General features: G+C 25.7%; 1 protein-coding gene across 4 annotated transcripts; it reads right to left on the reverse strand.

Annotated features, from left to right (window-relative positions):
• Window positions 1-1555: 1555 nt before the first annotated feature.
• LOC112681928 (regulator of G-protein signaling 17) lies at window positions 1556-22383 on the reverse strand. Of its 4 annotated transcripts, none has more exons than XM_025552298.1 (9): window positions 22294-22383; window positions 7444-7676; window positions 6613-6633; window positions 5241-5252; window positions 4853-4936; window positions 4183-4244; window positions 2942-3108; window positions 2511-2772; window positions 1556-1708 (listed from the first exon to the last, which is right to left on the reverse strand). In XM_025552298.1, exons 2-8 carry the CDS (start codon window positions 7674-7676, stop codon window positions 2536-2538), a joined length of 816 nt encoding a protein of 271 aa, XP_025408083.1. In that variant the 5' UTR covers window positions 22294-22383; the 3' UTR covers window positions 1556-1708; window positions 2511-2535. The 4 variants fall into 4 exon arrangements, with proteins under 4 accessions (XP_025408083.1, XP_025408080.1, XP_025408084.1 ...); XM_025552295.1 differs by having other exon boundaries at window positions 6613-6654; XM_025552299.1 differs by lacking the exon at window positions 5241-5252.
• Between the last annotated feature and the right edge of the window lie 1415 nt (window positions 22384-23798).

Genomic DNA, 23798 nt, shown 5'->3' on the forward strand with positions numbered 1-23798 from the left:
ACAATTATTACTATTACCATGATCTAAACGAGATAATTTATATAGGCAATATTACTCGTATAAGTATAATACAAAAACAAAATATCAATCGTGCCTCCATTTCTGTTTCAACTATACATTAGCTGAGTACCCAAACCGATCATAATATTCACATTTATTTCTACAAATGATTCGACAATTCAAAAATTATATACATTATTATTTGTTTTATAATTATTAAGTTGTGCTTAATATAATATCAAGGTGTTATTCTAAAAGGATAACAAAATTATAATAATAATAATAATAATAATAATAATAATTATTACAATAAAAAATAACAAAAATCAAAAAGGAAAAAAATAATATTAATATTGCAGCCATTGGTTGATATAAATTCACAACAATTATATGTTGTGTTAATATAATAATTGTTCTACCCAAGTAAAATGACTCAAAAATATTAAATATTATAGTATTATTAGTATGAATATTATTTAATAATGCTTATTTAAGTCTACTCTCGAACTTGATTGAAAGCGGCAGTCCTCATTAGAGTTTATTGATGACTAGTCATTCAAGACAATTTTGGGGAGTACAATATTTTATGAAACAAGGAAAATGTTGTACCCTGTTATGTTAATGTTTACAGGTCATACATATCATTTTTATCCAAAATAATTATTAATTTGAATTAAATAATATAAATATGTGTTACACTATATTTTAAAAACATACTAAATTTGTTCAACAGAATTTGTGCGAAATTTGTGCACCTTAATTTTATTCAAGTCTAGCAAATTGTGTATTTTGTAATATGGTACATTTGAAATATAATTTAAATGTCACATTTACAAATCTATATTTAAAAATAAAAATAAATAAAAACAAGGAATAATAAAACTCATATGATTAAATTGGCACAATTAAAAGCTTCCTTATATGACATAAAAATAAAAAAATAAAAATAAATAAATATACAAGAAAGATAGAGGTAATCATATTTATGAACTAAAATTATACAGTCTTTTTTTAGACTAGAAATTATTATGTAGTAAATAATATTGTACTATTACAATATTTGTACGAAACCATAGAACGGAAATATGACAAATACAAAAATTAACAATTCTATTTAAACATTTAAATTTAGTTAAATACCACCAGTGTATTGAATTGAATAATATTTAATACCAAATATGGCATTATATAAGTCTTAAATAATTATTATATGCAATTATATATCATTAATTTTTAGTAGGTAACACAATTTCATTGTAATATAAACTTATTTATAATGTACTCGTATGTCATTATTGTTTTATATTTACATAATAATTTAATAAATATTGCATATTTTAAGAGAAAAAGAATTTGTGTTGTGTAAGTTTAATATAAAAACAATAAGGTATTTCAATAAAAGTACTGACATAAAAAACATAAAACAGTGATGATAAAAAAAAAAATGATCGCTACTATATGTAAGATATAAAAGAAAAAAATGTATACTGTTGCAAATGAAATAAAATTGTTAATTGTAACGTATAAAACATTTATTCCCTTATTAATTAAACCTATAATATTTTATTTATCTTTACATCCGCAGTTTTAAATACAAATTTTCCTTATACTACCTGTATAATATATAAATCTACGAACAATTATCAATTCTGGTCCCAAATACATGGGTCCAAACGCAGGCTTGAACACCAAATACGAATTATTATAGCTGAAAAATATGAAAAATCAAAATGTTATTTTCATATAATTATTACTAGACTTAAGTTAAAATATACTGATCTTGATTGATAAAACAATATGCAAATATTGAAGCTTAATCATTGTGGAATTGTAAATAATATCGGTGTGAATAATAAATGTTTTTTAAAAACATAAATTATAGACAGCATCATTATCAATTCACACAAGTTATAAACAAATGGTAATTTTAAATTTTTACCTAATATTATATTGCATAATATATACATAATATATATATATATATATATATATATACTATAATAGATACATGATAATGTTAAAAAATATTCGTATCATCGACCATGAATTATTCAGAGTTGGATTCAGTAATCAACGTATATTTAAATATTGTATTGAATTTTTCCCAAATATATAAATTAGCTGTTAAATTTATATATTTCTGTGCTATCATGATTTAACTTTATAAAGGCTTAAATAAATAAAATAAAAATTGTGTACTTAAAATTTAAAACCCTAAAGATTTTATTAGTTTTAATATGACCATGTTGTAAAGTTTACGTTGTAAACTATATATAATATACATAATATATTTAATCTACTCAAATACGTAAATTAACGCACGAACTAGTATAAAGAAAAACCTACAAATACATTTTTCCGAAGATTTATAAAATAAAATAATTTATTATTATTATATTACTCATGGTACTCTAAGAAAATCAATATTAAAACCAACACCAAAATTGACTAACAAATATAAATGTTTTCCATCAATATTTTATTTAATGTATTTATAAAATAATAATTACCTGGAAAGTTTTCCAGGTTTTGTTTTCATATATTGCTCTGTTTGCGTTTGGTTGGGGTTTGTTGGCCACTGTTTGGAGCATTACCGGTAGCTCCATTTTCGAGTTTGGCTAATTTTTTGTACTGCGTCGAGTTTATAAATCTTGGATAAGAATCCCTATGCATAAGCGTGTAAATTTGTAGCTGAGCTTCATCGAACATATGAGCTGAGGGTTGATTGATGTTCTTATTGACGATATCACGAACACGAGAGTCTAAACTCACCTAATTAAAATAAATATAATATTATATTCGTTGAATTAATTGATTCTAACCTATAATTTCAAGTGATTATCAACTATAAATTCCAATTACTTTAACTAAAGTATTTTTAAATTAAATAATTGTCGTCAAAATACTGTTCTATGATATACCGAGAAAATATTTTGCTTACTTCTTTAGGAGATAGAATAGAAATGTAATCTTCGTAAATGAACCGAGCTTTTTCCTCGATTACATCAGGATTTGATTCTTTTTTCAACTCCTCTACTGCCATCCAGAATAATATGTTTTCTTCACTATATTCACATCGTAAGAAATCACGAAATACTTTTTTTCCTGCTGCAATATTAACATAAAAACAAAGAATATTATTATAATTGCATTCTGTTTTAACTAAATAACCAAATATCGAAGAAATATAATTATGTATATATACTAGATAAATACATATATTTTGATTTAAAAAAGGTTTATTACAAGTGTTTTAACTTAAATTAAAAATGTAATTTCACGACAGCTACGTTTTACTTCAAGCTTATTATTATGTTGTGTTTTAATGCATATATTTACAATGTACAATGAATAAATGTGTAAATAATTCTTATTTATATTTCTTAATGTTCTAAAAATCTCATTTATTTTTACATGCCATATTAATATAATAGATTAAAATATTCATAACTTTTTAAACCTATTAAACATCTTAGCGTATTTGAACATATTTAAGGTTTCTTTATTAAAAATAAATACAATATATTTTAATTAAGAATGTCCATTCTTCGTTTTTTTTTTTTTTTCATGGTATTTGGAGACTCAAGGATATTATTTATTGTGAATTTTGTTTTTTTCTATAATAATTAATATAACTCTAATAAAATTATAAAATTTTTTACCATTTTATGAATTATATAATATACGTATATGAAGATTAAAAGATTATTACATAAACAACAAATTTTCTATACTTTCATAGTATTCTAAAAATATAATGCAAATATTGGTTGGTATAATTTCGCAGTTTTTAATCGAACGGAATAGATATCATACAAAACCATGATTTTAATTTTAATTATTCATACATTTACGATTTAAAATAAAAAATAAACTCATTTTTAACCCCTTTTGCAAATAACTAAATAAAATTAAAATATTTTATAGTTTTAATTACTAAAACTAATTTTTACTAAGCTTAAATCTAAGAGAATTTTTAAATTATAATTTAGTTTTTAATTTTTTGGCGATTTGGATATTAATATTATAATATGTAATATAATATTATACTATTATAGACAATTAATAACATAATTTTAAATTTTAAAGCTTTATTATTTAATCAAAATCCGTTGATGATTTCGACTATTAGGTATAACCCAGGAATACAACGTAAAATATAATACTTCTAAAATTAATTACCAGGGCACTTTAGAAGTCGGTCAAATGATTTACTCCAACTTCGGACTTCTTCCAATGGAGGCCTGTAAATAGAAATCTTTATTATTTTATTTTTAAAAATATTTCAAACAAACATTTAAAAATTAACACTAATTCAAAGTATAAAACTATTCATATGTACACCCATATATTTATTATTTAATAATGTTGATAATTATATTATTTTTAATTATTTAAATGGATATGTTTTAAATAATTTTAATTTCATTATATTTATAAGAAATAAAAGTAGTTTAATAGACAGTTAGAGAATAAATACGTGTAACTTGAAATTATTTAATTCATTTATTTCTCAACTATGATTAACAACCGTTTACATAATTTATTTTAAATTAAAAATATTAATTTCAACAGCTGGTTTATACTTTGACAAATAGCCAATATTTTTGTAACTACCGCTAAAACAAATTAATAAAAAATGACAACTATATTTTTTTACGCAAATATACAGTGAACTTAACCAGTAGCTCTTTTTCAAATTTTAAATTATTATACTTAATATAACATTATAATTTTAAAAAATCACATCAAAAATATTACATAGCTATAAATAGTTATTTATAAAAACAAAAGTATTAATTGTTGAGTTTATAAAATATAATTATAAATATTACAGCATGAATATATTTACCTTAACTCTACAGGATTTTCAACTATGCCACCACTAGACCCATTTCCGTTGTTCGTTTTCGGAGGGTGGCCTTTTAATGGGAAACTGAAAGAAATAATAGTTAATAATTATAAATTTACATTTTTATGTTGAAAAATGTATTATTTTCATTACCTAATTGTATATTTATAGTGCTCTAGATAAATAATATAGTATTATCAAATATTGTTTTATTGTCTTTTATATCCATTTCATATTAAGTTATATATTGAATAGTATTTTTATAAATTATTTAAGTTTATTAATAAATATTTATAAATAAGTCAATAATAAGTAATAATAAAATTATTTCATACATACATTTTTATTTGTTTTATGAAAATATTTTTTTAGCTTGAAAAATACTTACCAAAAACGATCCCTGTTAGCGTGAAAATGCGGAATAAAAAGTAACAAATTGAATGTTAGAGATAAGTACAACATTTATTTAATTACTATATCCCTAAAAACTAAAACTATTCTAATCTAAATTCCAAATAAGTATTTGATAAAATTATTTATTATCAATTAATTAATTATTAGTTCTTATAGTTAATGTATAGGAATTATTATAAAAAAAAACTTTTAATTGTATCATATATATTGAATATAGTTATTTCATGTAAAATATTGCTATTAAAACTATTTTTATTTAAATGTATAGTTAAATTAGTTATAATTATATAACATAAATCATTGATTAAAATATAATTTTTTTATTATTAATTTATAATTTGTCATATTTAATTCAATATTATGATAAAATCCTCTTTATAATTTATACTTTTTATTAAATTTTTGGTTAAAGAATATTTATAATTTATTTAAGATTTCTTTATTCATGGATAACTGTTAAAAATAAATATAATCACTAAATAAATTATATTATTTATATTTATTAAATTAAATCTCATCAACATTGTTTATAAACAAAAATACTGTATTATTTACAATATGTGCTTGATATTAAAAGACAATTCATTACATTTTGTAGTTTCCGATTGTTAGAAATTTTCTCAGATTAAATTTTTAACTTTACTTATATTTTAAACCAAAATATATAATAAAACCTAGAATTGTTTAATTTTGTGAAGCTATTTTGTTTAAGTTTATTAAAATAAGTGCAATATTAAACGAACTTACTAATTACAAGTTATTATACCTTACCTAAATTCGCATAAATTATATCAGTTGCGTTCAAAATATCTCAATTATCAAAATCATAGCTTTTTTGATATGAATATAAAATTGAATAATTCCAAAAATATGTGTAATTAAATTATTTAAACATACTTTATTTATTGGTTGTGAATTGTTTATATTCTAGGTTCTGTCATAAATGGCCCCTCATATTTATAGAAAAATTCAAGTTACGTATCAAGTTTATACTATAGACAATATCAAGAATGAAATATTTATTGAATAATTATGCTTCAAAAAGAACCATAACTGCTTATTCATTGTTTATTAAGTTTAATACATCATTATAATCAAATACATAATGAAGAAATAAATGTACCCATTATTTTAATCACACTGAACTTTTGGAAACACTCGTAATAAGTATAAAAAAAATTTGAATTTACATTTAGAAAAAATTAACATATATAACATATATTCATAAAAATATTAAGAATTAATTCAAAACTATTGAAATTTAAATGCAAAAAAACATTTAAGAGTATTTAATTATCAAAAAGCGAATTGTTTATATAATTAATAATTAAATTTTTTTAACTTACCACAGTTTGCATATCCTACTCCTGTACGCATGCAAATAAACACTGATTGTACACAAAGAAATCAATTAAAATAATTATTAAATAAAAAAACAAAAATATTCTAAAAATTCTAATATATCAGTCTACTTATTCAATCACACAAGAAAAACCATTTTAAATTAAAATTTAGTTTAAAAATCTGTTATGATATAAGCTATTAAATATATTTTCTATTAAGAATTAAATGTAAATAAATTTAATAAATTATTCAACTTTAATCTAAACGTGAAAATTAAGCAAACGTTAAATTCAAATATTTACAGATATATCAAGATAATTATATTAAAAAATAAAAATATTCTACATAATTAGCCTAATTTCATATAATTATATATTAATACTTTGTGCCAATATGTTTATATTATTTCCAATAAAAGGTTTATTATAATTAAACTAATAACCTAATCTTGTAGATTATTCATCGATCGTTAAAATTTAACTTATGAATAATTTAATAAAAGAAAATAAGAACTATTAAGGCTTTCAATAATATGATTTCATAATTTTACATTATTTATAAAATAAATTCTTCTCTTATAATTAACTTTTCTTTATCTGCCATTTGAATTCAATTTAAAGAATTTAATGTAATATCACATATTATTTCATAGACATAATTTGTTCATAACACTTAATTAGTAATCTATATAATAATTTATTGAATAAGAAGATAATATAAAACATAATTTATTTTTTAATAAATTATCCCATAATAGATTTATACATTTACAATTAGAAATGATCATTAATTTAAAAATTTTTAAAAAATGAAATATGTTACTTCATTCTTACCAAGAGCATCCGCAACAGCAACACCAGCAAGATATGCATGGATGTTTGTGAGCGGCCGGCAATTGTGTTTCGATGACCGCATTCGGTTCCCCAACATCCGGAGGCACGGGCAGTGGGTCTATCGGTGTGCTGGGATTTCCAGGGGGAGTGAACCTGTGCCTAGCCGTGCACGGTGGTGACCCGCCCTGTGATCCAACTGGATCGCCCCTTTCAATCGGCACAAGCACACTCATCTACAAAGCCAAAAATGTCATATTTTAAAACTTTAAAACCATGTATTCCGTTAAAACTACATATAGATCCGCATGGATAAGACACGATTATAAATACTATTTTTAATGGTTAAAATTCCCTAGCGTTACAAAATTATGCTAACTTTAACACATTTTTAAAGGTAGCTCAAAAGATTATTGAATTTTAGCATACAAGAAAAAATAAAAAAACAATGAATAGTGAATAAATGAGCTATAACCAATAATTGTTGTAAAATTGCTTGCAAATAAATTTAAGTAGAAATAAAGAAAATTAAGAAAGACAAATTTGTGCTCATATTATAATAATATACAATGAGCAAGAATGACATATATACGTGTTAATGATTTATTTAATAATTTTTCATTATTAATACTTCCTCTACTAAAAAGCATTTGGTACAGGTTTTAATTTATATTTGATATTTCAGTTTATATAACCATTTTCAAACGTATGAATAGTTTAAACTACCGTAAATATATTTTAATGACCTTAAAATATACAATGCGTGGTCATAGCCACACAATGTTTTAATAATGGAATTGATTATTCAATTAAGTTACCCTTTGCAGTATACGTGACTAATAACTCCAGTTTCCTTTTTTCGCTATAATGCTAAAATAAAAGCATTGTAGTTTTTTCCTCAAGGGTAGAATACATAACTACAAGCTAAGCTAATGGATCTTGATTGATTGTTTGGTCACGTAACGCCAACACTTTAACCAAACCTTTCTACCACTTTCTAGTCACCTTTGACTAGTTTAATGATTTTATTCAATACGAAGATATAGTGTAAATAATGATCTAAAGTTATTTTTTTTTTTTTTAATAGCTGGACAACAATTATAAATATACCCATAAAGATTAATGATAACTTTTATACAATTTATACATTAAAGTTCTTTACTTCTATATTTGTAGTAATATTTCAGCGTTTATATTTTAGTAAATATATTACAATTATATATAATTTATATTAATACATAAAAGTGTAAATAATCAGTTCATTATATTCAATAATCACGCATTTTTTAAATTTTAAATAATTTAATCTTAATTTCTCATATTTATTGTACGGTTTAATTTATAATTAAATATTTTATAATGTATCTTAAAGTCTAAAAGTCTAAAAATATTTTGATTGCATTAAATGATTTTTTAGAAATTAATATGAATTTAATAGAGTTATATTAAAAAATATGTAACTATTATGTTTTAGGCAAATATTAAATTTAAAATGCTGATAAAATATAATATTAAAAAGTGAGTTTAAAATGACCGAATACATTATGGTAAGGTAGCAGACAATTCTCTCACTTCGCTCCAATTAGTAAAAGATAATGCCTTATCATAATTTATTATTCGTAGCTAAGTTTTCGTCATTTGACATGTCTAAGAAATGTAAACTGAACAATGTTAAGTGAACATTATATTACATTTTTTAATATTTGAAATATAAATTACAAATAAAAAGAACATATTTTGAAAACGTAAAATTGAATGTACTGAAATTCAAATATTAAAAAAAAAGAACTGTTAATATTTTTAATTTCTGAGCTTATTATTTTTAGAAATATATAAAGATCACAAAAATAGATTTTCTGCAATAAATTTATTATTTTTGTTGATTGTTTTTCTGAAATGCTTCGAAAATATAAGAGCGTTTAAAAAAATAGCCTCACTAAAATACAGTATCTATGCTATTAAACTTTCAATCGATAGAAATACTATATGAAACTTTCGGAAAACTTCAAATCAAAAATGTAATCATAGATAAAAAAAACACACATCGTTATTAAATAAATGACCATCTAGATCTATATTTATATATATATATATATATATATATCTAGACAGTTATGTTCAAAATCTAAAACAATTTCTATGATAAAAACCATAAAATGGTGTAATAGTATTTTATATTATATACGATATATAGTAAATATCATACAATATAAATTATGCCTCATTTAAATATTAATACAAAAAAGGGCCTTTTACTTCTACTTTTATAAATATAATATCTCGTGTTTAATGAAAACAATAAACGTAATAACACCCTTATAAACAAATCATTTGTTTCACTTATAAATTTTGGAGCTTAGACTCCAAGCTTTTACAATATTTAAATATTATAAGTATATACAGAATTAATTTCATCTGGATAAACATAAATTTTCTATTATGTACTTGTTTATGATTCATAAGTATTACATTTTAAATCAGATGTAATACTTAGCCAAATTGCTTATTTTATAAGTTATACTTCATTAATATTTAACACTGAATGTAGTGAAATATAGCATGTTTGTTTTATAAGTAATAGTTAATTATGAAAATATTTTTAATTCGATTTTAAAACGATTATAGTATAAATAATATATTTGTATAAAACGTGTAAGTAACTAATATTATTACAGCTATAATTACTTTAACTTCTTTAATTAATAAATCAGAATTAGAGCGCTTAATCACCTAAAAATGTTAAGCCTTTTCAAAAATGGGTTGAATATTTCATATCATTAATGATCTAAAAAATAGGTCACAATTTTAAAATCTTTTATTATTAGAATTCAAACACTTTATTTCCTGAATTTTATTCTTTTAATGATTAGGTATATATAATATTCAAAAATAATGGTTATAAAAAAGACTATGCATATATATAATTTGTATAAATACTAAATTATATTATAATATGAATTTAATTTTCATATATAAACATATAAATAAATAGTATATAATACAAACTATTATATATTTATTATATATATATATATATATATATATATATTATATTATTATTATATATTATTATATATATTATATATTATATAGAAATAACTAAATTAATACATTTTTAGCCTGAAGGATACATATATAATTTTAAATTACGACCAGTTTCGCATTAAAAATTCGTCATCACATATATATATATAAAGTCAATAAAATTATAACTCATTATGACAAAAAAATTTGTTTATTAAATTATATATTAATTTACGGATATTAACCGTTTAATCATTATTAATTTTAATTTATTTTTATTATTTTATTAATTGAATATAGTTTTAATCATTAAAATCTGTAGTATTTCTAAAGATAATCTTAAAGAAAGTTAATAAAGTATAAAATATTACAATGCAATTTTAATATTTAAATGCGTAGCTTTAAGGCTCTTAAAAATATTCATCAAAATATTAATTTGAAGTTGTTGTTTCTGTTTTTCATGAAATAACTTATAAATTATATGTTAAAAAAAAATAAATAAATTTAATGTATGACAGTAATATTAGATACATTTGACTTATTAAGTGAATCGATAGGGGCGGGACCGGATGGCTCTATCAGGGTGTTTCCTTATTTTTAAAAAAAATTATATATACACCTACCTCGCGATAAAACTAATGTTATAAACTTTAGACCTATATTCAAATTATCAATTATTCCATAGGCATTTGAACTTGGTTTTATAAATAGACATACGAAAGAATTCAAAAACCATAATTGTTTAAAAACCCTATATATGTCATTAGTTAGATCTAACCTCGAATTTGGTTCACTTATTTAGTATTCTAATTACTTAAAATATATAAATGAATTTGATAATGTCCAATATAAATATTCAAAAAGATTTAAAAATTTCTTATATTACTGATTTACACATTACTAGATACATCGTTAATATTATTTAAAACTTCTTGAGCCTAGACTAACTTAATATAAAGCGTCAAATAGCAGAAATTATGCTAGTTATAATATTTAGTATTATGATATCTTGTACAACCTCATTGACTGTCCTGACCTACTGTCCAAAATTGAGTTTCGCTTCCCTTGTATTAGCACAAAGAACTTGGATCTTTTCATAGTTCCAAAGTATTATACCAATAGTGAAAATAGTACATTTTTTTCAAGAGTTCTTGTTTTGGTCAATTAGATATCAACCAAATTAGATTTTTTTATATTTTCTCATATTATATTTAAAATTAAGGCTTTAGAATTAATAAGATTATTATAGATTAGTTTTTGTGATTGTGATAAAATTAATTAATAAGTTTATATACCTCCTTATCTTTTACACACATGTTATTACAACAGTTATTAAAATCTTATAAAAATGGCATAGCCCGTTAAATTATAAATAAATATGTGGTATCGACAACTGCAATTATATCATATTCCTATCGCTCTCTTTTAAGACTCAACAAATTACAAAATATGTGACTACTTAACTTGGAAGATCAAAAGTCCGTTGTTTTTCGTTTCGCACACTGTTGCAGTAGTAATAATTATGAAAAAAATGTTAGCCTTAATAATGATGACTGAACTCGATGCGAATACACTATAGGTGTACGACGTAAAAAGACATTGAGTGAGAAAAATCATGTTATAACAAAATATATTCACCAACAATGTGTAAAACGAATATTGTTTTTCGCTGTATCTAGACGCGCAGAAGCGAGTTTTGCGTATCGCCTTTATCCGTAACAAACGATTCGGACTGATTATATTATTGTTGTCTACAATACTACATCTAACCTAACCTCCGCGCGGTCTACGTTTCACCCAAAGACCGAGTTCATACACACACGCGTACCGAAATTGCCTATGCACACTGCCGCGGAAGAAGTATTCAAAGAATGATCCTGTATGTCTTATTAATGACAGCGGTAATGGATACTGTGATTACGGACTGATGCAACTGATATCGGAGGATTAAACAGGTTCTTCGTCTGAAATGTTCAGAAATATTTTACATTAGAAGCTAGGGGACAAACATAGAAAGTCTTATGTAATTCAAAAAACATGGTAATAATAAACGGTGTGATTGTTTAACGAAACATTATCTTCCAGGAGGTATCATTTAGTCCTCTTACCCCTTGGATCAACTCTTGGACCATGCAAAGTTTATTTTGTTACTGTGAACTACTGAAGACTTGATACGTATAGTGTATATATTCATCAGTTCAAGTGGTCGGGTATGCCTCGACGTTTTGAGGGCAATGACGACGAACGCCATCGTCGTCGTCGACGTTAGGACGGCAGCGGCGGTGGATGCTCGGCCGACGTTTAGTGAATGACCGAACAACAGTGATCGGCGCGCGCACCCGACGGGCCCCCAATCAATATGCCGGGAACCCAGTCCCGCCCCGGGCGTACCTGCCCACAACATAACCTGGTTATTTACTATATCAACCTATATAGCCGGCGTACTTCTGCGGGGGTTCCCAAAACACTTCCGATCAGTTCCAATGACAAAACTTCGCATATGTATACGTGCATATGTGTGTGTAATGTACTTATGTGTAATGGTGTATACAGCGTGCATGTATTGGTCATTGGACTTCACTGATATATTAAGAATTCCTTTTTACTTACTTTAAATCATCTTTAACCAAATGACTCACACATCAATACTGCTGTAATACATATATCTCTTTATCTATCTATCTATTCATTTTTTATCTATCCATCCATCTCTCTTGCAATCCTTCTTTTTCTGTTTTTTTGTTCCAACTACGGCACACTTTTTTTTTTTTTTATCTCAAGACTTTCAAATAATGGGTATCTACTTTTTTTGCTGAGTCACGTACTTATTACTTTAACTTTATTCAAAAGATTCTTGAGTAATTGAATATGATAACAGAGTAAAATAAAATAATTTAATGTTCCAAAATAAATAAAACTATTTATTTTATACTCTTTAATCATTAGAGTCTAATGCATAAATAAAAATTAATCCAGTAATATTTTATATTTATTTATTTCGAAAATAATCACAATATTAGTGTTTTTAAATCATTTTATGGATCGTAGATAACTTAAATCGATAAACTTTGTAAATCATGATAGTGTTTGATATAAAATAGAATATTAATAAGAACGACTGTCAAAATTTAAATTTGAATAAAGTTTTGAAAAAATGGACATTTTTAGTATTCTTTTTTTTTATATGTGCTTAATATTTATGGCACTTAATTAATACTGGACATCTATCACACATTTTTTTTGGTACTGAAAATTTGGGATTTTGTACTGCACACTCAAATAACGACTGCTGTCTCTTGATATGTATAAGTCTCTTTTCTTCTTCTTGTTTTTATTTTTATACAAGGACGTCACACCACTCTGACACTTTTTTACAAAAACTGATGTGCATTATGTATACTCACTAGAACAAAATGTAAAACATTTTTATTTTTATTATTATCAGATATACCTATACTCTATATGAATTGTTTTCGATTTTCTAAAGTGAATCCACGAAAAACACGTACTTGTATATGTTTACATCAGAGTACTGATTATAATAGTAAACCTGTCGCGTGTTAATACTGTGTGTATACAATATGGAATTACAAAAGTGTTGTGTGTGCAAACTTGTGTTTCTTTTCGAAATCGAACGGACAAGATATTTTAAACAAATACAATCGAAAACACTCGTGTATTTACTATGTTATTTACTACAAAAGAGCAAAGCAATATTATTTGAAAACAAAAGTTTCATTATGATATAACTTAAAATAATGAATATATATTCGAGGAATACGTCATTGTAATATAAAATCAAATATGTATATATATATTTCTCTACTCTTATAGTATTTGTGCGTAATAAATAATTGTAATGCGTGAATTTACACAATAGTTGTAATTAATTAATTACTATTTTATACAACCCAATAATAATCTTCGAAGAGCATATTTGCGAGGTGTAAAAAAAATGTATACAATTTTATAAATTTAAAAATATAAGAATATTTTTTACTAAAAGAGTTCCTTTTATAGTATTTTATCATTATAATTTAATGTAGAACACCACATGCCTTACCACATTAAGTAAAATAAAAAAATTATATGATTTAAAAATTAAATACAAAACAGTTCAAATCTTTGGCTATAATTTTTTAGAAAATTTTAAAGCCAAAATATTGCAATAATGTACATAAATAATCTATATACTCATAATACTTATATATTTTACGCCGATTTCCTTCAGGATTGTTCCTTAAATTTAATAATTTATCTTTACATTAATATATATATATATATAACTAACATTAAAAAAACGTTTTCTCTGATCAGGTATCTTACCACTTTGTTTTTAACTTATTTTTCCTACTCATTATTAATAGAACCTTCTGTTATAAATATAGTATTGCCCATTAAAATACCTATTCCAAATATATAATAACGATAAATACATCCTAGATATTGGTATTTTAATTGTTTTATTGTAAATTATAATTTGTTTGAATCGAAATACTTAGAAACATTGGAAAAATTATATCTAAAATGTAATATGTTTATAACTCAACATTAAAAATAACTAAGTATGAATATTATAATGGATGTACAGTAATTTAAAATAAGCTAATATAAATCTAAATAGGCCATACCACCCACTTGTAATATATTTAATTATTTAAAATCATTGATCTTATAGTATTTAATATTTATATATTAAATAAACATCTAACAATTTCTTTCTAAATAAGTAAATATACTTGATGTATTGTCAATTTCTACTATGTTCATAAATATTAATCAGTATTGTTTTTAAAATTCTTTGTTAGACTATTTTTTATGTTATACTTATACCCATATAAAGTGATTTATTAGATTTATCTGATATTTTTTATAGCATGTAGTAATAAAAATTCTACTATCCAGCATTAAAATCAAATACTGTTAATAAATCACCCATTATATCTATACGCCAGCAACTCTGAAGATTGCCAAAATGAAAAGATTGAAAAATTAGTAATTATCAAAAACTAAAATTAACTTTTGAAGTACTACAGTATTAAACATTAAGTAAAAAAGAAAAATTTTAATTATAAACATAAACTATGAAAATACAATAAAACCTATTTGTACGTAAAATTATTTTCCTTGGTTGTACTATTATCATATTCATTAAATTTAATCGAAAACTGTAGTTAATATTATCATCAATACTAAAAAGCAATAACAGGTTTGATTTAATTTAGGAATGAATTTTTTCAGATTTACATCATAAAAATATATTTATTTTTATAAGCTAAAACAAAATATAATACTGGTTTTTAATGTTTTTAGAACTATTGAAGATAACATTATACTTATAAACACAATATTTTTAATACAAAAATTATCAAAAATCATAATGGAAAAAATTTAGTGTTATAAGAGTAGCATTTAATAAAAATAATGATGGAAGGGTTAATCGTGTGAAAAAACAACAGTGAACGATATATGATCGATATCCTTTTAGAGACGCGAAACTAAAAAGCATGAGCTGTGCATGTACTCGTATATTCTACATATATATTCAATGTATGTTTTTTAGTTTTGTAGTCATTTATGGCGTCCAAAAACTTTTGTTACAAGCATTTCTATTAAACCCTTTAAATAATCGGTCGTTCTGATTTCAAACTCTATCCCTTTTAATTTAAAAGAAAAATTTTACTAGGTGAAAGGAACCTCACTATCAAATTACTCAATTGACGTTTATGTATAATCTATAAACAAGTTAAATGTGAAACTTAACCCTTAACTGATATTGTCGGATCAAAAAAGACCCATGCCATTTTGTTTTCCACTTTTTTTCTGTAGATTTTACTTTTTTCACTGTAAAAACCTGTATCATTAGATAGGAAATGATAATTTGAATAATTAAAATATAATTTAAAAAAAATATATTGAAAAAAATATTCGAAAAATTATAACCGGTTTAAATATTGGATCGTGTATGGCCCGATAATATCAACACTTACGTAGGTACAAATAAAAATACCAATTACGGGTTAAGATTCAATATCCAATCTATAAAAAAAGGACTAAGATACTATGATTTAAATTTTTTCAAATACCTAAACATTTTAAATAACTAAGAATCTAAAAATAAATGTGATATGAACATTAATAGTAATAAGATATGTTTAAGTAGAAATATTTATGATATATTAAAATATACTAATATTTAACTATTTATATTTTATTATATTTTTTTTTTTTTAAGCAAAATAAATAATTATTTTTATTGCTTTGCCATACGTATTAAAAAAAAAACTGTATTAAACTTAATTTATATTCGTTCCATAAAAATTGTAATGTTTTACACTATGATACATTTGTTTTAAAAGTGAATTGGCTAGTGACATGTTATACTGTGTTCCATTAAAATTCGAGAATTATATTTAGCATAGTATATGATAATAATTGAGTTTTTCTTGACTGTAAGCTTTATCATTGTTCTTTTTTAATTTATTCTTTAAATTAATTTGGTCAAAAAAAGTAAAACGTTATCCCCATATATTTAACACTTTTTGAAGGATTATTTCAAATTAGGAATCTCGTTTTTGTCTGTGAATATAAGTATACGTGGTCACGTGAATGCAACAAAATAAATCACGTATTGTTAATATACACCAATGAAAAAAAAGCTTAATCACGTGAACATGTATCTAAATTATATTCAAGTGAATATAGTACACACACTAATGACCAAAATTCACAAACTAATAATATAATTTTGACTGAACGTTACTAGTGACATACAATCGTCAATAGCTATCAAATACTGACTATAAATATAAACATATTGATATTTTTAAACCAAAATCCAAAATTTTTGCACTAAATATTTTTTTTTTTTTAGATGAGCCTCAGTAAGGTTAGATGCTATCTTACATGGATGCAAGCTCAATATTAAATTATGAAAAAATAATTATCAATTATCAATCAGATATCTTTTTTTGTTCATTATTTTGATAATACATTTATTATAATTTCTTGGATATTATTTATCTATAGATTATTCATTATTATATATATCATCTATTTGCTTCAATTTGTTTCATGTAGTTCTGCATGTATCAATAAACATTAAATTATTGACGTCATATATAAAACATTAAGTATTATTATTTACTGAGCATATTTCAATAGTTATACTAAGTTTTATTGATTATTAGGTTATTCTAACCTAAAGCCATATTTGAGTTTAGTATGACAAAATCTAAATATATTTATTACTGTCTATGTGTTAGTATTAGTAACTATGAAGTGCGTAAAACTTCAATGAAATTTAATGTTAATTTAATAAATACCAATAATAATCATGGATTTATTATTCTCTGTTTAATTTATTACACGTAATTTAAATGTATTCACATTTTCTATTACGTAATTTTTTCCAAAATCCTGGGTTTTTTTTTTAGTTCAATTACTATTTTTTATTTAATTTTCTATATGTATAATAAAAAAAAAAACTAATTCGTTTAATTAATTTTCATAGTGTAAACGACTCTCGTGGTTATAGACCTAAGTAAAGAAACTGAATAATATATTTATTTGTGTATTTGACAGACATACAGCAGGTAGTCAGCGACCAGATAAATTCACGGATTCACATGGTTATATAAATTCACGAATTCACGTGATTAAACAAATTCATGAAGTTAGGTGAATATAATATTTACAGATTGGCGAGAGTAAAATTATAAATACTCGCACAATTTTAAGCAGCGAGGCATATAAATTAAATTTTAATTTCACGTGAACACTTGAAATAGGGGGCTCTATTTCAAATTAATAAATCAAAAAAGTATAAAATTGTAATTATTAATTTTTAATAATAAAGGTTATGTTTACTATCATAATAGTTCTATGTTAAAAAGTTTTACAACTTAAGATTAAGTTATGCTGAAAATATGAAAATTACCAATTTATTTATCTAATATCATACTATTAGAGCAGCGGTTCCCAAGCCAAGGGCCGCGGCCCACGAATAGGCCTCATGCAGGGTGGTACTGGGCTGTGAACCATATTATATTAACATTACTTACATATATTTTTAAAGTATTAAAGTGAAGAAGATTCGTTGATTGAACTTTCATGTGATCAGACTCTAAAATCGTAAAATAGTTAAATATTTAGCAAGAATTTCTAGCAATTTCTAAAATTGCACTTAGAATCTTGATGGGCTATATTTCAACAATCTGTGTGTCTGGTCTCTCTGAACGAAAAATCACATTAAATTATTTAATTCTTGAATAATCTGGTTCAATGAATTTTTTTTTTTTTTTTTGATAAACAATTGTTTTTTAATAAACTGTAATAACTGACGTATGTGTATTTTATACATTTATAACTATTGGTGGTCCTCAAAAATGTTCTACGAAATTGGTGGTCTGCACTACTAAAAAGGTTAAGAACCTCTGTATTAGAGGATAGTTTTTTAACTATATTTTATTTATGTTAATAATTAGATTAAATTGTAATGCTGTAAAAAAAAATCGAATACAGTAATAATACAGTACAGTTAACATAGATACAATATTGATTATATTTAATCTATTGAAATATTGTTGAATATACCTAAATCGTGAATTTATATATGAACAATGATTATTATTATATATAAAATGTTTATTAACTTTTGTTAATAAAGTCAAAAGTCTTAAATTAAACTGTATATATTGATAATATTTTAATTTCCCTAAAATATTTATAGTAATTGGATATAAATTTACCATTAAATTTACTACTTATATAGAAGTTTGAAATTATTATAACTTTTATGATCTAGGCTAGTATTTATTAATTTTTATAAAATTTAATAAAATACACTGCCAAAGCATGACAGGAATTTATGAAAATTTAGCTCAAACTCATATCTTCGAAATCCCTAAAAAAAAATATGTATTCAAAATACATATCACGAAATAATTTATACAAAACTAAGTTAAATATATATATAAATGCTCAATACATTAATTCATCAGATTATTTTATATTATTCGATTTTCTATTTATATTGTTGATGTAAACATATTTGATATAAATGTAATATTTTAAAATATAAAATTGTCCTACCCCTATTATTTATTTAGGAGACATCTAAAGTACTGTATATACACCATAGTTTGGTACTTAATATTTGCAAAAAAAAAAATTGATTTCATAGTATTTAAATTTTGTGTTTATGACATATTTAACAGTTTTGTATAAATATTGAAATACAATTTAACTATGTACAACATTTTAAACTAATAAATTATGTGTAATATGTGTAATAAATACAAATTTTCAGTCGGATTATTTAAATCTTATTCTATATATCCAGGATATGAAAATACATTATTTTCTATATAATAATTTGACAAAATATTAATAATTCAAATTAAACTAAACAAAATATTGTTTATTATCGACTAGGTATATTTCACTTTCAAAAAAAAAATGTCTATAAAAGGTTATACTTTGTGTTTTACGAAAGTGAATAATTAAGAGGAAAACATTTTCAAGTGCCACGGCAGCAGTTTTTTAATTGTCTCTTTATTCAAGTTTTTTCTTTAAAGCAATTTTTTTATAAACGGTTGGTCTTTTTTTATTCATTTTTTGTTCTTTTCTTTAACACGCATTGTAATAATATCTTAATACAGATTATATGTATATTTTTTTCATACTTCTCAATAAGCCACCACAATTTCACTACATAAGCACCATGTCCACATTATAGTAATTTTCTGACTAATGAGTTGTATTACTAATTGTTATCTGTATTATCTTTTATAATATTAAGATATACATTGATTTCTAAAATCACCTGTATTTGAATTTATATTAAACTGATTAATTTATTTAATATTTTTTTTATAATAAAGTAGTAATTATGTATATATACGATTATAAGTATTTATACGATGACTATTTGAAAAGTTGAAAAGAATTATTAAAACAGTAGTCGATTAGAACGATAGTTTATAATATTCCCGACAGAGCAACGTGTACTTTATACAGTGCACAGCTGTTGATGTCCCCCACTATTGTATAGCTGCGCTGGAGTCGTCACAGCGACGGTAGAGAACAACTTATCGCATAGGCGTATTCGAAACTCAAGAATGCTTGGGAAAGCTAAGCCCCCTAGAACTGTTGTCCATTAAAATGATGAACGTTTCTTTCATATTAACTTTTAATGTTAGTATTATTTTTATAGCTCACGCGATATTTTAAAAGTTATGAAACACATTATTACTGCAATGACATAAAAGTTAAAATTTAAAAATAAGTGAAAACCTAGATAAATTCTGAATTTAGACTGTTATCGGCCACGTTCATAGCGTGTATCAATAATATTATGTCTTTTGAATTATATAATTGGGTATTTAATACAATAATCCTGTTTGGCAGCAAGTTGCATATTTATTCCATGACATCGTCGACGTTTCAAATGTTCGTGTGGGCCTAAGATATACCATAACCTACTTGGAATCCCATGCAACTATTTTCCACAGCATTGTATAAATATTAAATAAATTGTTGTGAAAACAATTTATTTTTTTTATATAATATTAACGATTATATGCGCTTTTTAAATACACAGAATTCCATTGGTACATATTATTATTTTCTGACCTTTTCTCATAATTAGTCCAAAGAAAAATAATTAAAAATATGATATCGATTATCTTTTAATTTTAAACCGATTATCTTTGTTAATCAATAATTTTTTCGAATTAATATTAAGTAAAAAAAGTATATTTGAAAACAATTTATACCTCTTGTTTTTATTTGCTAATTTTTATCTTTGAAAAATTCATCATATTCTACACAATTTATTTACAGCAAAATTAATACTTATACCATACTTTCCACATTCAACTTAAGGTTGATAACTGTTTAAAAGGGAATTATTTGAGACCATATAAAAATATTTCGTTTTGGACAAATTTCTAACTATTCTATTTCAATATTTACAATTTAATTAGAGGAGTTAAAAACTTAAAAACAAATAAGCTACCCATTTAAGATATGTTCTCGTACTATTCAGATTTCGTGTTACATATATATATATATTCTATGAAATTTTTTGGTCATCAGATAATGATTTATTTTTATTAGAATTACAAATTAAATCATAATCGGTTTATGTATAAATCCACGGTAATTATTACATAGTGTTTGCTAATAAATGAATAATAAAAATGAAATAAACTAATTGGTTTTATAATATTTCATCTTAGAGGACAGACAACTGCATTTTGATCAGTATTTCTGTAGTTTTCATAAATTTTAATTAAAAATACTATTCAAAGAGACAATTCATTTTTGTGTTCAAACGAATTGATTAAATGTAATCGGATGTATTTAACTTATGACCTAATAGAGATATGAATTCAAAATTATATACTCCATAAAACTGTAAGGATTTCTATTAATTTATTATAATTGGTTTTGCAGTACATACGTTTAATATGTATATTATGTTATTCGATTATTTAACATATACACAATAGATGCGATGTTCTACCCATAGTCCAAGGTGCTATCGGTAGAGGATAAACTTTTACAAACATTGTGAACATAGCAGTGTAAAGGAGCACGAAGGAGAGAGTAAAGGAGGGGAAATTATAACGAACTGGCTAGCGAGCAGGGGTGGTGTTGGCAGTGTATAGGGCAGGGCCGCGGTACGTGGTAAAGAGTAATAAATGACGATTGGCGTAGGGGGTGGCCGTGAGGAGACGTATCCGATAGGTGACGCGGAATGGCTGGGTGAACACGATACGGGTAGGTAGATGCATACACATAAGAGAGGCCGTATACGCATACCTTTTGAGACACCGCTGCACTGGATCATTCAGATAGGATTGTCAACTGATTTCAGGTACATAACGTGCCGCGTACGTAGTACACACGGTCCGTACGTGATGCCGTCGCGCTGTCCGATCGCACTCCATTCGCCACAGACGCTGACGTTACGGCCGGTGACGCTGACGCTGGTGCGATTCCGAGTGCTGCTAATGCTGTTGCTGCCCGGCAACCAGCCGAATGGCATCGTCGGCGGTCGCGGCGAGGACCCTGCACCCGGACAACAGAAGAAGACTTTTTTTCCTATCTCGTCCGATGGTTCTTTCTTCTGTTTCGTCCTGTTGCTGATACTGCCCCTACCGGCGACGGTGCCATTCGGCTGGTTCCCGGGGCCCGCAGGGTACGCCGATCTTCGTCTGGTCACGAGCTATCCGCGCATCGCGTTCCGTCCACCACCTGCGCTACGACGACGGTCGACCGCACAAATCACCTGCCGGCCGCATAGTAACGCCGACGACAACGCGGTAAACCGTAGTGCGGTGGGGGGAGGGGGAGAAACCAAACGAGGCGAACGTAATACCTCGACGGTGCGCGACGTGCGCGTACGGCGGTTAACAACAGTACGATATTATGTTATCGTTAAAAATAGCAGCACGGCGACAACGCGCGTGCACGAAAACATCGATTCGTCATGTCGTGTGCGCGCGTATTGCGAACTACAACGGTACACTATTATTGCCCGAATTATGGCAGTACAATATTCTGTTGTGTGTAGTACTATTATCACCGCGGAACATGAATAATTTGCGCGCGCGTGCGCGTGTGTGCGTGCGTGTGTGCGTGCGCTCGCGCGTATAATATATAAAAACTATCGCGCCAAGACGAAAGTAATAATTACAATGATGATAATAATAATAATAATAACAACAAAAATGTATTATTGTTTTAGTGTACGTGCACACGACGACGACGACGACGACGACGGAACGCACAACGGGCAGAGACGACGAGCCTCGCCAACGCGCGCGAGGTAGATCCACCGCACGAACCGAGACACTTAAAAACTGACGACGCGGAGGGCTTACAGGAGTGCGGCACTACTCCAGTTGACCTGACGTCGCGTGCACACGCACACACACGGACGGCGGATTAGCCCGACTAGAGCGACCCTCCCGCACCCTGCGCAATAACGGCAACGCACACGCGCGCGCGACCGTCTCGCGCAAGACACACGCGCACACACGCACGTACACGCATACCAACGCGTTGTTTTACGCGCAAGTACACGCGCGAACGCGCATACGCGCGCGAGCAGTCGGACGAAGCGCACGCGCACTCCCGACACGGTTGTACATGTACATTACGCGCAGACGGTTACGCGCGCGCGTACAAAGAGACTTGTGGAAACCGGGTCATCCGTAATTCACCAATCAGTGCGGCCAAAGCGGCGCGGACCCATTACCGTTCCAAACACCTGTAAACATTTACATTTGTACGGGGCTACGACATTTTATGACCCACAATTA

Source organism: Sipha flava, unplaced genomic scaffold, assembly GCF_003268045.1.
Source record: "Sipha flava isolate LNK unplaced genomic scaffold, YSA_version1 1_pilon_pilon, whole genome shotgun sequence".
Lineage (NCBI taxonomy): Eukaryota > Metazoa > Arthropoda > Insecta > Hemiptera > Aphididae > Sipha > Sipha flava.